The sequence below is a fragment of the Carassius auratus genome, unplaced genomic scaffold (assembly GCF_003368295.1).
Source record: "Carassius auratus strain Wakin unplaced genomic scaffold, ASM336829v1 scaf_tig00002951, whole genome shotgun sequence".
Classification (NCBI taxonomy): Eukaryota; Metazoa; Chordata; class Actinopteri; order Cypriniformes; family Cyprinidae; genus Carassius; species Carassius auratus.
In genome coordinates, this window is record NW_020523497.1 from 1,334,139 (window position 1) to 1,350,843 (window position 16,705).

Genomic DNA, 16,705 nt, shown 5'->3' on the forward strand with positions numbered 1-16,705 from the left:
TTCACATTCACCAGGCATTCTACGATGACATGGAAGAATAAACACACAAGTGCAAATGCAAATGCAAGAGACTTTTTGCAATGGTGGTGTGAACTCCTGCTGTCACATATCCTCTCAGGACTGATGGGGGACATTTGTTCTGTTGCAGGGGTGTAGATCATGGGGGGAGGACACATGCCTCCAACTATGGGAAAGAATCAAATTCTCAGTAGTATTTGCAGTCAATATTATAAAGATTGTATTTGTTGCCCTCCCAGCTGGGTTTCCTGCCACTAATGTTATGTTTAATGTCAAATTGTTAAATATATTTAAGTAAATGACTAATATGAGGATTTTTTGTCTTATAGCCTCAAGTCAAATTTATTTGTATAGCGCTTTATACAATAGGCTACCGATTATGTCAAAGCAGCTTTACAGTGTCAAACAGGAAAACATTTTGTCAATAATGCAAGACAATAACAAAGAGTATTTATTCCAGCTAAAGTCAGTTCATTGATGATTTAGTGATGTCATCATCCAGTTCAGCTCTCTTCAAAAACATATTCCATATACAGACAACTACGAGTCAACCATGTTTGCATGCAATTCAGGTTAATGTCAGCAAGAGCAGGAAAAATAAAATGTCACAGCCATTGTCTCGTGGAAGTGATCACGTGCACACTCCCCCTGCTGGAGAACTAAATATATGAATTTTATATTGCTTATTAAATAAATATTTTAATATATATTTTTACTTTTAAAAACGGACTCATCTTATTGATCCAGGAAACGACTGTGCAGGCCAACAAGACGAGTGTTTACATTGGGAACATGTATATTTTAGAGGAAATCTCCTGCATGTATATAATAGATCAAACATATTGTAAAATAAATCAACAAATAACTCTAAAAAATATAAATATTTCACGTCACACTAGTAATGTAAATCTTTAGGTATTCACTATTTGTTTTATGCATTCACTAATGAGCTATTTCATTAAAAATCAACACGCATGCTCTGTACTGTAGATCTAGATTTTGTCTTGAAATGCTGATTCCAGGGCTCCATGTTGAAATTGTGTTGTATTTAATGATCGTTGTTAGACATTGGGTTAAATTAAACAGCGAGCGTGTTTCCACAAGAAATTGTATGTACAATGTACTACATATATTAAAGTTCTTTTGGCAAATGGAGTTAAGCCACACCTAGATCCTGCCCTATTTTCACAAAAAAGCACAAGCTTTTCTTCAGCCACATTTATGTGTGTGCCGGTGCTGCTGTTAGTACCCGGCTGTGTAACTTGATAGGGGGCATCGAGAGGGATAGGGGAATGCTGAGTTGCAATGGAGCTGAGTACGATACAGGTAAACTGAATTACAACTTTAAATTGTTACTTTGTTGCAGCTCGAGGCGGTCGCCGAGCGAGCTTGAAATATGCTTCTTTGTTTTTTTAAATTAAAATCCTTATTTGTTAATCGATGCGCCCTCGACACGTCGTAATATTTGAAGTTCGGTAAAATACCGAATTGATTCCTATCCAATCAAGCCAACGAAGATTTGAAAATGTTGTCTCGTATTTAGATGAGAAACTTTTATTTGTTTATAAATGTATTTGAAATTTCCTCGATGCTGTATTGCTTTTGTATAAAAATGCATTGTTATATTAAGAACGTGTGTTTTTGATATTTCGATTTTTTCGTTAATGATTAATTTCTTTGTGTGTCGTGTTGACTACCTAGATTCTCCCTCTTGCCCCCCACCCCCACATTTCACATTTGCCAGACTGATTTTGTTTTATTTATTTTTTTATTAAAAACTATATGAATCTAGTTCGCGATTTTAAAGGGAAAGCTGTATTTTTTTTCTAAACTTATTTTTATGTCGACACATTTTCCGATAAAATCTTGCGAATATTAAGCATGATTTTAAAATGACGTGGTAATGAAACTTGTAGGAAGAGGTAAACTTTGTGCAGCTGGCTGCTGATTTTCTTTGAGACTACGAAGTTTTTTAATCATGCTCAAGTTATTTTGTCTTAATATAAGCTGTAATATTATATTTACAATGTTGTGTTGAGTCAGTATAACGTGATATTGTTTAGTTGTTTGGTGGCTTTTAAAATAAATATGAAATTTTTTGTGTTGGCTAGAAATGCTAGGCTATTGTTGTACATTTTTGAAATGATAGCCTATGAGACTTTTATGTATGTGGCAGTAGGAAGTTACCTAAAATGTTATTGCGCGTATTGAATGAATACCAGTATTATTAAGCCTTACAAAGCACCCGGATTGAGGATGTTGTTTTTCAGTGTAATATGAATGATTGTTTATTAAATATAAACAATTTCTGTCGTCAGTAAGTTTAAAATGACGTATTTTCTTTTGCATACTAATAAATATTATTTTTTTGTTTTGAGATTTATTGTTTACTTTGAGCTATTTTAGTATGCTACTACAGTATCATTATATTTTAATAAGACATTAAAACAACAATAATACTACTAGTTTTAAGAATGTTTATGTTATTAAAATAATGTAAAATAATATATTAAACCACAGTATTATACATTCATGCTTTCAAGCAAAATATTTATTTGTATAAACTGAATTATCTATGGTATGTTTGAAATAAGTCAGTCTTCATCTGTATATACATGTTTCTTTAAATATCTTTATTAAATATTTATATACATAATTATAATTTAAAATTATAGAAATGATTTTGGGTGTAATATTCAGTGAAGGCTTTATTTATTGTCCATTTTAGCTGGTTATAATTAGTTTTTATGTTTGATAACAGCAAACCACATTTTGTCACCATCACTGTAGAACCTTTGTTTAATTTCCATAACTCCAAAAACAAACAAAAAATCTTTATGCTTTTTTTCCACTGCTATTAGGCCATTCCCAAGTAGATTAATACGTTGGAATGTGTTTTCAACCATGGAAACCAATGAGGACCAAGCAATTCTGAGTAGGTTATGTGAATGATTGGTTCCTGTGTAATTTGCCCCTACTGTATATTGTGTTTTGGGAAATTTTTGCCTTAGATTTGAGCAAAACCACTGATAAAAGACATATTATTTTCCTACTCAGCTGGTTTGAGAAGACTGCAATGCTTAGTGCTTAGACAGATAATTTGAATCATGTGAAAAGTGTTTGCATGTGTGTATTTGTTCTTCATAGTTCGTATGCATACGTTTTTTTTTTCTAGAGCTTTGACTGTTATTAAGTGTTTGTGTAATGACAGAATTTCTATTTGCTTACAATACCTGCACAGGAGCAAATTCCAAGTCAACTATATGAATTGATAAGTTGTTTTTTAACCATGGACTGGTTTTAATGCTTGTGAACTTGTGTAACCTGTAATTATTGTGCTCTGGCTCAGTATTGTTGAAGATATTCTAAGCAAATGTGTCATTTTCTCACACAGCTGTAAAAAAAAGCCACATGTGGGTGTTTTCATATGTGCATACAAACGTTCATTTTCTAACATATTTGCTCTTGTCTTAAACAGTGGTTAGGTGCACCCAGCTGCCTTCGAGGGTCTTTTGCCTTTTATAAGTCAGTGGGTTGCAAGCAAGCATCTGGGGGTCCAACGCAGGTTTGGAAGCTTGGTGAGTTCTACTTCATGCGCTGTGGCCCTCAGGAGCCAGTGTGTATAGCAGAGGTCACATTGCTTTGGGAAGATCAGACACAACACTGCCTGCTGGCCAGTTCTAGACTCTACTTCTTACCTGAGGACACCCCGAAGGGCAGAGCAGTAGAGCATGGAGAGGTGAGAGATGGGAAAAGCAACATAAATAATCTTTGATTAAAGGAAAATAGTGCATAGATCCATCCTTGAGCACCAGATTACTGTATGTTACCATCTTGAATGTAGATATACACACCATTTTATATAACAGTTAATATTGTCATGAATATAGCCATTGTTGCTTATAGATAAATAAATATATATATATTAATAGTTTAACCAATTTTTCAGTTGTGTGTTAATAAAAAAAATAAATAAAAGAATTAAAAACAAATAGTAACACAAATTCATAAATAAAGCAAAATGTTTATGGAGATTCAAATAATCTTAAAGAAACTCAATTAATTTGATTAGTTATTTTATGAGGGCAGTGTATGTAAGGTCAGTACCACAATAGAGTTTGGAATACAAAAAAGTTTGGAATAATTAACAATTTTGAATGTTTTTAAAATGAGTCTCAAATGCTCATTAAGGCTGCATTGATTTGATGAAAAATAAGAGTAAAAACTATTATTGTGACACATTTTTACAACTTATAAAACTGTTTTCTGTTTTAGTAGACAAATAAATATTATTTATTCCTGTTGTGGCAATGCTGGAGTTTCAGCAGCCATTACTTGAGTCTTCATTTAGTGTCACATGATGCTTCAAGGATAATTTCTTTTAATTTCATTAATTATTATTAATGTTAAATGTTTTTCTGCTTAATATTTTTCTGTGAAAACTATGATATGCGCACATTACATTGGTCAAAAAATGACGGTGAAGGCCTCTTTAATGTCCCAAAAGATTTACATTTGAAATACATTTTGCCATTTTAAACTTTTTATTCATAATAAAAAAATATTAAGCAGCAAAAACTGTTTTCAACATTGATGTTGTTATTGTTATAATAGTTATTACCAAAGGCTATTTTCTTGGCAAGAACATAATAGTTTAGTGTTATTTTAGACATGCTAAAATATAAATAGGTAATAATAATAATTAATAAATAATGCAAAATACATACAGAAAAGTTTTTATTTATCTGTAATATATTTAATTTATGTAATAATGTAATAACAATGTCAGGACACATGCACAGCACTGCATTTCTTATGTTTTACATACACACTGTGTATTGTCTCTTGAACATGGCCTGAGCATGACACACAAAAGGGAGAATGTAAAACCCCATCCCTTTTTCTGTTTTCAAATTAAAAACTGCTGTTAAATGTACTGTTAACTAGTAAAAGGATTTGTTACTTCAGTCATACTGTAGAATGTTGAAGATTGCTTGAATTAGTAATGAAACTAGCACTTTTATAGTTTGTTAGCCATATGCTGACCAAAAGTATAAAGACTCCCTTCAGATACTATAATTTGAAATTGAAATCCTTTTGCAGTATGAAGTAGCCATGCCTAAACTAGAAAAGCATTTTAAACAAAACCTCAACGTACTTATTAATAATCTGTTTAGAACAATATCCCTTTTTATAGCAAAATAAATGACTAAGAGATAACCTAAAGCTTTTCAGTTACAATTGTAAATGGTTGAATGTGACAATGTTGCAAAGATAAGCATCTAAATGTCAGCTGGGCTTTTACCCCCTTTTTTTAAGAAAGCAAAAACGTTTGAGTTGGTTGTTTTTGCCTGAGGTGACCAGTGTCCTATTGTTATCTAGTATAACATGGGAAAAGGGGAGAGGCTTCTCTCTAGTATTCACTTAAGTTGTTAAAATATATCAGGCCATTAAGCTAAACCTGGTCCTGTCTGTAAGCTAATGGATGTGTTAGATTTGTAGTTTGGTTTTATAGACATTTGCTTGGTGTTTATATGTGTTTCTGCATGCAGGATGAAGTCCTCGCTGTATCAAAAAAGATTGTGGTCAGAGTGGAGGATCTGGTGAAGTGGACTTGTCAGGAACCGCCACAGTGGAAGAATAGCAGTCAAAACATTCATGGCTCTGTGAAGTCTGATGGGTCACAAGATGCTACTTATCCACAGGAAGGAAAAACGAATAGGGAGGGTGAGAAATTGATGAAAAATCCTGAAATGTGTGTGTGAATTATTCAAATTATTTACATACTACTATAATAGTTTTTAATCTAGTATTTTTCTTTAGCTTTATATATTGAATTATTTTTACTTTAGCTGGAAAAATGACTGTTGATGTCTTGCATTATTTACAAACTATTTTTTCTGTTTAACACTGTAAAGCTGTTTCGACACAACCAATATTGTATAAAGCACTGTACAAATAAAGGTTACTTGACTTGTTTAAATTTTTAGTCATTTTAGTACTTCGGCTTAAACCTGTGTCAGTTAGTTACAACATTTTGTTATAATTAAAAAAAAAAAGTTCTATTTCAGCTTTATTTCAATTAATGATTAAAATGATTCCGACTGATGAATCCGAAGGTTTATCCCACTCTACTCATCCTGATTGAAATTTCAAATGGTTTAGGCATTTTTATTCTGAATGAGGTGTTTACATTGAGCATTTTCATTCAGACTGGACTTTAAAACTGATTATAAAAAAAATAAAGTGCTCCATGTAAAAGTACTTACTGATTCAGACAAAGAACATCTTGCCTTATCTTCTTATAAACTATACTGTTTAAGCGCTTTTGTTAGGTGTGAATAGTGTGAATAAAAAATGCCTATTGTGTCTATTGAACTCAACTAAACACATCACATTGGAGTAAGAAGCATCTAGGAACCAAAGGTGTAAATCAAGCTTGAAAGCAGCATTTGATCAGTTTTCCTGTCCTGATATCTCCGTGCCCCTAGCGGTTCATGATGGAACTGCAGAGGTTTTGTGAGATATCCAGAGAGAGAAATAAGTTTTATCATTTTTTAAATACATTTTAAAAAGGAAAGGATTTTATTGCAAGGCCAGAGCACTACTTGACATTCCATGCGGTCCAGCTTACATAACATTTCCTTGTTTATAGTTAAAAGTATTTAGCAAATGTAACAACCCTAAAGTCTGAGCCCGGAGATTGTAAGGGCTATATTTTCATGGTATTTCAATATATAGTCATTATTCATTTAATCTGCACTAGTGCATGACAGCTGATCTGATGCCGATGATCATTATTTTACAGTTAATAAATTGTTCCTAAATTTATATACTGACACTTTTGTTTTGTTTTGTTTTCTCTTGCAGATGATACATTACAGCAGAAGGTGAAGGTTCTCAGTTATCCCCAGTACTGCCGCTTTCGTTCCCTTCAAAGACGTGTCCCAGATCAGGCTAGCTCCCCTAGTCTGCAAGACCCTCACCTGCTGGCTCTAGGAGGGATAAAAGTGTCCCTTCACAACACACGAGTCCTTTACTGCCGGGATACTTTCAACCACCCTACTCTAGAGAGCAATGCTAGCATTCTGACACAGCTTGGTGAGTACTACACTCTTGCTGGATTGTGACTATAAACTTTTTTGTGATTTGGCAGGCTAATTCAGTTGGCAAACATGTATTAATTATATAAAAGACATTCAAAATGACTAATATATATAATTTGAGTGTTACAATACAGTGTACACAGGGTCCAGAATTTAGGCAAGTAATGTCACTTCATGTTACCTTAAGTAATATCACTCAACTTATGTTGATAGAAAACCTTAAAGTCGTGATAGAAGTTTTCTTTAGTAGACTATTTTATTTGTTAAAGACCTGTGTTGTTTTTAGCTGTTCATTACTTGATTTTTATTTATTTTATTTACCTTAAGTTGAATAATTGCATAAAATAATTGAAGGAGTATTTACTTAATTGAGAAATACTTAAAGGCTAGGTGATATTTTTATTAGAATTCATTTATATTAATATTTGACTAAAAATAAGTGTTTTCAATAGTGTGTTTAATACCTTGTTTCTGGCATTGAGAAAAGTGTAATTTTACTTTTGGTTGTATTTATTTAAAAATGTTGGTATTGTGACAACTCCCATATGTAGTGTATATTCTTTGAATTTAATTTTAACTCAACTAAATGCTCGAAATGTTTGCTTTTTTGGTTGCATTCATTGTACTTAAATAATCACCACACTATGAGACCTTAGACTATTTGTAAAATTATATTACAAAAGGCATGAGTAAAAAGTGGAGTACGGTTGCCCTAAGGATGCTATACGTTTCTGTCCCAGGATGCTCCTCTCTCAGTCTGAAGGGGCGACCTCGTAAAAGAAAGGGCAGTGATTGCAAAGGTGGTGATCAGCAAAACAATAACCATTTATCAGAGTCATGGATGGAAAGGATGAAGGTATGCTGTGGATTTACAACACAATTAGATCTACAGGCATCTTTATGGAATACAATTCTGATGTATAAACAGGATGTTTTAAGATTTTGATCAAATGGGGAAAAGTGTACTGTGACGTCACTGTGTGCTTCCTGTTTTGTTTAACTTAGATGTCTTGACTTCCTTTCACACCATTTGTGTCTTTACTGCCACTTTCTTTTGTCATAATCATGCACATTATATTATATTGAAGGGACCAGAAAAACAGAAAAGGAACAAGGCTAACTAGTTCCAGTAAAACAAACAGCTACTTCCATGAAAACAAATTTCTATTTTTGTACGTTTTAAAATATATAATATATATTTAAATGTATAAATACAAGCATATACCATTAAAATAACATTGCCAAAACAGCCCTGCTTGCTTGGTAGTATCATTTTAAAAGTTAAAATTACAATTGCCTGTGGCCTCTACACAAGTATATACCATAGCTTAACAAAATTCATGCTTATGGTAAGTCTATCTATTGAAAAGTTTATGCATTGTCTATTAAAGTGTTCAATGGGATTGCCGTTGTTCAGCAAATTTTCTAAATCTTTGATGTGATTTTGACTAATTTCAATAGAAATCCATTCTGTTTGGAATTTTGCATTAAAGTAAAATATTTCCCAATGGCTTCAAGTTGGACACATTAATTCACTGCATTGACCAACAGAAAGCTGCTTGGTTTGAATGGAAGGAATTGTGCTTCATATATCGCTACAATACTGACAATATACAATGGACTTTTTTTCTAACGTGACTGTACCTTAATGTTCCTATTTAGCAGTTATTAAAAGAAAGACCTTCTAATGTGTTTTAACTTATTCCCGTAGGAGAACGTGATGGGCAGTGTGGAGTTCCATTGGGATGGGAACTGGCTCCCACATCCAGAGGAGCAGCTCTTCCTGGATCAGCTGTTTTTCTTTATGGAGCGCAAGGGTTCCCCTATAAGCAAAGTTCCCAACCTGGGTTTCAAAAAGAGTATGTATATGACTGCTTTTGTATGTGGAAATTTAGCTGAAACTGAGCACCAATCACTTACTAGAATCACTTCTATGGATTTTTTTTTTTTTACTTAACTAGGTTGTAAAAATTTCTAACTTAACTAAATAACCAAGCTGTCTTACTATTTGTCTACAGTTGACCTCTTCCTCATGTATTCAGTTGTAAAAAGGCTGGGGGGCTATGAGAGGGTAAGTTTATCATGTCGTTTCATTACTTGGCCCTGCTGAGTTAGCTGTAATCCATCATAACAGAATGAAAGTGATCTCAGCAGTGTAAGTGGGAGTAATTGTCTTCCCCATCACCTGCAGGTGACATCGCGTCGTTTGTGGAAGACTGTGTACAATGAGTTGGGTGGAAGCCCAGGCAGCACCAGCGCTGCCACCTGCACCAGGCGGCATTATGAAAGGTGACTTTGAGGCTCTGATTACAGCAACCGTTCTTTCCTGCTATATCAAAGGGCTAACTGATTTATCATTTTCTCTGTCAATCAATTCTAGGCTGATGCTCCCTTATGAACTGCATATAAGGGGAGAAAACACAGAACTTGCCAAGCCATTTATCTCACCCACTATCATCGCAAAGACTGTGCGGGGCAGAGGGGTGTCAAACAGCCCCCAAAAGAATGCAATTACCACCCAGGTAAGGATTTTACTTAACTGTAGCACAAGAAAAGAGAAATACTGATCCTTTTGGTTCATTGCATGCAAGTACTCTGACTGACATGTGATGTGACAAATCACAGTTTGCTTTGTTCATATGTGTCATTTATCTGATATACATTATGCCACACTGCTGTAGAAAAAATATTTAAATATTTGTGCAGCAATCTCAAACAAAACTTTAAGAAAGGTTTGATGTCAGGACTGATAAAAATAGCCGCACACTATTACTCAGATTTAGTGTAATCAGTCTAGGCCATCACTGGTGTTCTACCTGAATGAATCGACTTTTCAATACCATCATGACACCACGGCTATAGAAACCATCAGTATTATACAAAAATGCAGTAGAACATGGCATTCCATCACAGATAGGTATCCCATGTAACGAGATTGAATGGCATTACTAAAGCAAGAAACCCAGTTAACATCATTCAACAAATCTATTTACACTGCAGTCATGTCCACACCACATACATAATTTCTAAGCTGAAGCATCACATTAACCTAATAGAATGACAAAAAAAAAATTATCAACTCAATCGTATTTATACCTTGCAAATAACATTGTTATAAATCAAACAGGGTGATAACGTGTTTTAAAGTTGATCTAGTTAATTCAGTATTAATACAATGAAAACAACCACAATTATTTACAGTGTGCTGCTTGCTAGCTCTGACTACTAGTACGCACTCTGAACATCCAAAGGATGTTAAAATTACGATGTTACTGGATGCCTGGATGGCCCCGGTTTCGCCAACTCAAAATCTGATTTGGTTAAAGCTACGATTTAATTGCCATTTATTTAAAGCTACAGGCAGCTGCACTATTGACTCTGGAGGCCTCAAGGCAGATTTCTTTGACCATGGCAACACATGATTGCTGAAATATGATTGGATAAAAGTTGTAATACAAAGATAAACTATTGGAAGCAGTGCAACGAAGAGAAAAGCTATGAAATTAAGAGAATAGACGATTGGGAATAATTTAATTAACATTCATGGAAAGTTTTAATATATTTAAAGTCAGTGATTCTGATAGTGTTTTTTCTGGCAGATAAGACCTTGCTGGCCCTCAAGGCCCACCACTGCAACCTATCATATTAGATTTTACTATATATGGAAAGCATTGCCAATTTTATTGTGTTAAAATACATTGAAAATTAAGTTTATTTTATGTTTTCTGTGCTACTTTTTCAGGCTTCACCACAAGATGGTGCTGTTGTTGTACGTAAAAGAGGAAGACCACCTGGAAAACGCAATGCCAAAGTTCTGTCCAAAGGCAGAGTTGGAAGACCACCCTTGCACCCCAAACCTCCCTTAGAGAAACCAGCTAGACCCCATCAAGAGATTGTCCAGCCATTGAATATTTTTCAAGAGCTAAAGCTCACCAACCATCCTCATGGCCAAGGTCTGTCTCTCGTATCCTCTACACCGGTGCCCCATCCATCTATGTTGGGGCGAGATGTGAAGGTGGAGACTATACAACCTCAAGCTCCTTCCTTTCTGTCAGTTCCTTGCAAATTGCTGGCAGGTGGTTCCTTGGAAGGATTCAGTCCTACTAAAGGACTGTGTCCTTTGGACCTCTTCCGAGCCCGTCTGGGTCTTAATGGAGTGAGTACTCATGAGGTTACTCCTCAAGATTCTTCCACACCTCACCAGACAATTATGGTGCATCAGCCCAAAGTCGGTACGCCTGAGACTCCTGAGAGTCCCCAGCACCAGTGTTCAGGGTGTAGTTTGGATCCCTCATCCCAGAACGGAGGACTCGCCATGACTAGAGCTCCCCTGCCCCCTCTTAGGATCCTCCCACTGGACATTGGCTGTAGTCTGCAGCTGCGTCAACTGATGCGCTCCCGTCTTGGCTCAGCACACATGAACACCTTCACCAAGCGTCTTTCTGAAGTTCTGGCTCAGGATCTCAACAAGACCTCCCAACCCAATGGCATTATTCCTCAAGACCAATCCCTACCACTGAACCTGAGCAAGCGAGCCATTACCAAGAGGTCTGTTGGAGACATGGAGCTCACGGAACTGCAGAGTCGGGGTGACCAGTTAATGACCAAAAGGCCAAAGATGGAAGCTGAGGATCTCGGAGTATCTCTGAAGTGGAAAGGCACGTCCCTTCTGGTGCCTTTGAACCAAGATGAGCCAGCTGATCTTAGCTCGCCCAGCAGGGCCAGAGCTTTAGTTCAGGACAGGACCAATGTGGCTTTGACTCTTCCTGAGGCAACTTGTTTCACCTTAGTGCCCAAATTGGATGTCCCCCCTGAAAAGCCCTCCAGTATTGCTGCTTCCCCAGACACTTTACCTAGTATTTATCACCTGAAACAAGGGGAAGAGAAGACCAGTGCAATCGAAGTGACAGTTAAAAAAGAATCAGAGAGTGGATCTCTAGATCCAGATCTAGAACCTCAACCAAACAGTGACCTCTACTCACAGCGTGTACCTACTGATGACATCAAAGAGTCGGGCACAGTTTCCTCTCTCAGAGTACTCTCTAGTTCCCTCCTTTCAAAGCCATCAAGCTGTTAGCATGCAGACATGAGAACATTACTAACGCTTGCGTACTTTATCACTCCTTTCTGCTCTGCCTTCCCTGTGGACAAGTTTGTATTATGAATGATCAAAGAGACAGTTTTGCAGATGCATTGCTATCTGCTAAATACCTGCTTTTAAAACACTACTCAACTTTGAACTGATACAGGTGGCCATGGTTCTACCAAAGATAAGGTGCCTTGAACTTGATTAGTCTATATTTTAGTACTTTTAAGTTGAAACGTGCTGTAGTTAGTGGATCATCAAATGGCCAGCCAATAAAGGACACATGACTCAAATGACTCATGGAGCATTTGATTTCTTTTCTTCTTTTTAAATACATGTATTTAAGAAAAACAAGGACACAGATTCTGAGTCTGGTTACTGTTGGATCCAGATATCAAAAATGTTTTGTAACATCATTGCAGAAAATTTGGTCTGCTACTGTATTTTTTCTATGCTTTGTTTATAAATGATACTTTGATGAAAGCAGTGTCTTTTTTGTGGGTGTAGGTCATACTCTTTTTTTTCTTATCTATCTGTTTTACTCCTTTATCTCAGTTCTACTTTATTGGACTTTGGCAGTGTGAATTTTTTTTCTTTTCTTTTTTTTCTCTCCTCTTTGTGTGTATTTGTTGAACTCCGCTATTTAAGAAAAAAACACCATAAGACCTCTGTGCTGGATTTTATCATGTTTTTCATAGCTACTCATTTGAAAACAAATGTACTGTATTGTGCAAATAGTATGCATATTTTGGGACCCAATGCAAAAATATTGTAGGTAATTACTATTTGTGACCATTTATAGACGTGTCATCGATGTGTGTTTACAAAGAAACTGATTTAGAGCCGCCTGTTAGAAAATGGATAACTTAAATTGCTTTTCACTCCTTCTTTTAGACTGACTTCTCTTAAATGCAATGTATTTCACAGGTTTACAGAAGACAGATTATATTTTCATAATTTACACTCAGTTTGCTATAATGAACAGTAATTAATTTCTTGTGTAAAACATTTGTATGATCATTCTTTATTAATCTATTGGTCGTATTTAATTATTACTATTATTATTATTATTATTTTCATTTAATTTACTTGAAAGTCAGCCAAACAGAATGATAATCTCTATTTAATATCAATGTATAAACTGTTGTAATACCACCAAAATATTTTTCCCTTATTTTGCATGCTTTTGCTAATGGGGCATTGTCTCTGTGACAGAGCGTCATTGCAGACATGTTTAAACACTGAATATTTATAATAAAATATATATACTTACATTGTTATATTTTGCTGAAGTAAATGTTAAAATACCTCAAAGCTTCTTACACTTATCACACTGTTGAAACATATCAGGAATACTTTAGGGACAAATTCTCACTATACTAATAAATTTTGCTTGTTAGCATACAAATTATCAATATATTGACTGTTTATTAGTACTTCTAAAGCACAAATTATTCTGCATTATAGATCCCTTATTCCTACCCCGTACCTGATCAAATTAGGAGTTTGAGGAAAAAGTGATTTTTTTTTAATAGTGAGAATTGGTCACCAAACTAAAGAGTGACCACAATAGCTACTGTAAAATCATAAATTGTTATCTTTAGTGTTTGAAGCGTAGACTGTATAAAAACAGGGTTTGAAGCTATGTTATTTAATGTAATAAACCAGAAGTTTTTATGGTAGTAACAAACTGCTGTAACTGTGGCTGTCATGGTTATTTTCGTAAAGGAAGAAGGCGCTCTTAGCCACACTGGCTGTTGTTTCAGCAGTCTGTGGCCACCAGGGAGCGATATCATCTTATGTTTACAAGGTCATTCAACAACCTCTTACTAACTTCAAAACAGGCTTAAACATTAACATTTTCTTACCAACATTCACAACAAAGAAGTTAATATACATTCCTAGACCAAACAAACTAGTCAAAATTGATCATCAGTCCAAACAAAGCAGAGAAGATAGCAATATTGCTCATAGATCTCTACTTGTGAAAAAGTTAGGTCAGCAGTTTCCAGTAAATGCTTCAGACAAGACAACACTGAACAAAGTCTTTCATAAGAGGATTTTTGTTGTACAACTGAATAAATCAGACAGTTCCTCTACTACTTCTTTTTTTCTTTTTTTGGACCCGAATCACGGGTCTTTTCACTGGTCAGATTCTTTGTTTTAACTTAAAAGGCTCACCATGGGTCTCATATTCATATGTCTGGTATGTGGATTGTATTTTCACAGAACTGCTATGATTCTTTAACCCTTTAAAGCCATCTTTCATCTTACTAATTATTTTCAAATATATGAAATCGAAACTTTACTGCGAACACGGAAGTACTGCACAAAGACTTGAAGGCTACTTCAAGTGCTCAATGTTTTTATTGCTAAATTTAATTAAACAATTATTTTGATGTTGTATTTTACAAAAATCTATTTTCTAGACATCTGTTTTACCCCTTGTTAGGAGACAGGAGTGTGTGCTTGTTTGTGTTAAATATATTCTGTATATTATATATACAAATAATTTTTAAACTTTAAAGGTGTTGCAAGCCTTTTGCAGACACACTATCTCTGTTTAAATCTAGATTAAAAACACAACTCTTTGCCAAGCATTCGAATAAAGCATCTCATAGTCACTGCAGTTGTATCTAATCAAATGCGCATTATTATTCTGTAGCTTGGGTTAAACTAATTAATTTTACTTTATTGGAACAGCAGCTAAGCTAATTATTTCTCTATTTGTTTCTATGTTTTGCCACGAGATTTACATCCCGTGGTAACTAGGATTTACACAATCTCCAGTTTGGATCCAGAACACCTGAGAAGAGATGATGCAAACCCCTCAGAGGACCCCAGATGATGCTAACCCTGAATCAACAAACAGAACTAACAAATATTGCTAAAAGTGTGAGTGCATTATATAATAATTGCTATTAATAATGTTCACTGGCTGACTACGTCTTGTATTAATTTTTCTGAAAATTCCTGTCATATGCACATAAACTGACAGTCTATAAGCTAGTACTAAATATTATAGAAACTTAATTTTCTGTAAATTTGTTTTGCAATGATTTGTATAATAAAAAGCACTATACATATAAACTTGAATTGAATATTGCATATAATGACTCACTCAGACAGTCACTTACTGTGTTATCAATATAACTTGCAGATATGGTTGATGAAAACTTTTAAATAATTCTAATTGAATTGTATATCAGCACTCTATTGCCACTGCTGCACAAATTATTGTCATTTCATGAATGGGGAAGCTGTGTTTCTAATATTCTATTTTTACGTTAATGATTTTCTAATTTGGAAATATAATCAAAGCGTGTATGTGAATGTGTCAGGTGAAGTTAGCTATTGAAAACAATATTTTAACATTCAAATTACTGGATGAAATGACTGAATAAGAGAGGTAGTAAAATGTCCAAACATTAATCAAACTAAATTAAATTAAAGGGATAGTTCACTGTTAGACCATTCAAAATATAGGTGACTTTTCTTCAGCAGAACAGTAAAAAAATTTTTAGCTGAAACCGCAGACCTTAGTGATTTATAAAAGAAAAGTCATCCATTACTTTCAGAGTCCAAAAAAAAAAAGGGAAGCATATACAGGCAACACAAATACCCCTGGCTCCTGATGATATATTGAGGTCTTATGAAATGTTGCATTGAGGTCTTATTTTGTGTTGCCTGATTTTAGTAGTAAGTTTTAAAATTTACAACACAAGTTTTTTTTTATTTTTATTTTTTATTGTCTTCCTTTGGAGCAAAATAGTTTAAAAAGTCACAGCACAGGGCACCTTTAACACCAAATCCAATTAGCATCATTGCTACTTTTTAGTCTATTTGGAAGAGAAAGTGTTTGGGTGAAAAAATCTGCTTTGGTACTAAAATCATTGGAGTTGTTAAACTCGCTGTAGCGGTTAAATCAGAGTCTTGTGTTGTGTTCACAGTTGTATTTCTAAATGGCAAAGCTCTCCTCACATGCCTCCTTTTGGATGCCTGCTGAGGCTCTGCTGGACAGATGTCTTTCCTAAGAACAATCCTCATCATCACGGAATATAATTGCTACCTTTGTAGGCAGCAGGAGACGCCAAGGACCAGATGAGTGAGAAGAATTAATTAATGGTAACCCATTTAGTAGGCAGCCAAGGGGAGGGGAAGCTCTGGGGCACACAGAGATCCTGATTGGATGAGACTGCAGAGGAAGGTGAATGTGTGTGTGTGTGTTTGTGCAGTGGGGTATTAATGTGGAGGCTGGGCTTTAAGGAGGGTGAAGGACTAAGCTCTATAGCTTATTTCTTGCTCTCTCTCTCTCTCTCTCTCTCTCTCTCTCTCTCTCTCTCTCTGAACATTTCGTGTAATTGAAAATTTATGTTTGTGGGTCGTGGGATTAGATATGCTGCCATTGTTTTCAGACAGAAATAAAGAACCCTACGGGAAGTCTGTTTATCATGGATGAAATCTGTGCTCTAGTTGAATACACACTGACCCATGC

At 35.0% G+C, this 16,705-nt stretch overlaps 1 protein-coding gene across 2 annotated transcripts; it reads left to right on the plus strand.

Annotated features, from left to right (window-relative positions):
* The first annotated feature begins 1,047 nt into the window (after window positions 1-1,047).
* LOC113070113 (AT-rich interactive domain-containing protein 5B-like) lies at window positions 1,048-13,490 on the plus strand. Of its 2 annotated transcripts, none has more exons than XM_026243307.1 (10): window positions 1,048-1,344; window positions 3,497-3,757; window positions 5,571-5,745; window positions 6,889-7,119; window positions 7,865-7,980; window positions 8,836-8,983; window positions 9,143-9,195; window positions 9,316-9,413; window positions 9,505-9,646; window positions 10,867-13,490. In XM_026243307.1, the coding sequence occupies exons 1-10, from the start codon at window positions 1,324-1,326 to the stop codon at window positions 12,199-12,201; spliced, it is 2,580 nt and encodes an 859-aa protein (XP_026099092.1). In that variant the 5' UTR covers window positions 1,048-1,323; the 3' UTR covers window positions 12,202-13,490. The 2 variants fall into 2 exon arrangements, with proteins under 2 accessions (XP_026099092.1, XP_026099093.1); XM_026243308.1 differs by lacking the exon at window positions 1,048-1,344 and adding an exon at window positions 2,885-2,953.
* The last annotated feature ends 3,215 nt before the right edge of the window (window positions 13,491-16,705 follow it).

What these genes read in the sequence shown, in the direction of transcription:
- LOC113070113 (XM_026243307.1), top strand. Translation starts at nt 1,324, where the DNA reads ATGGAGCTGAGTACGATACAG. An exon ending in GAGCAGTAGAGCATGGAGAG is followed by an intron (nt 3,758 to 5,570) that starts GTGAGAGATGGG and finishes TTCTGCATGCAG; the next exon opens with GATGAAGTCCTCGCTGTATC. An exon ending in CATGGATGGAAAGGATGAAG is followed by an intron (nt 7,981 to 8,835) that starts GTATGCTGTGGA and finishes TTATTCCCGTAG; the next exon opens with GAGAACGTGATGGGCAGTGT.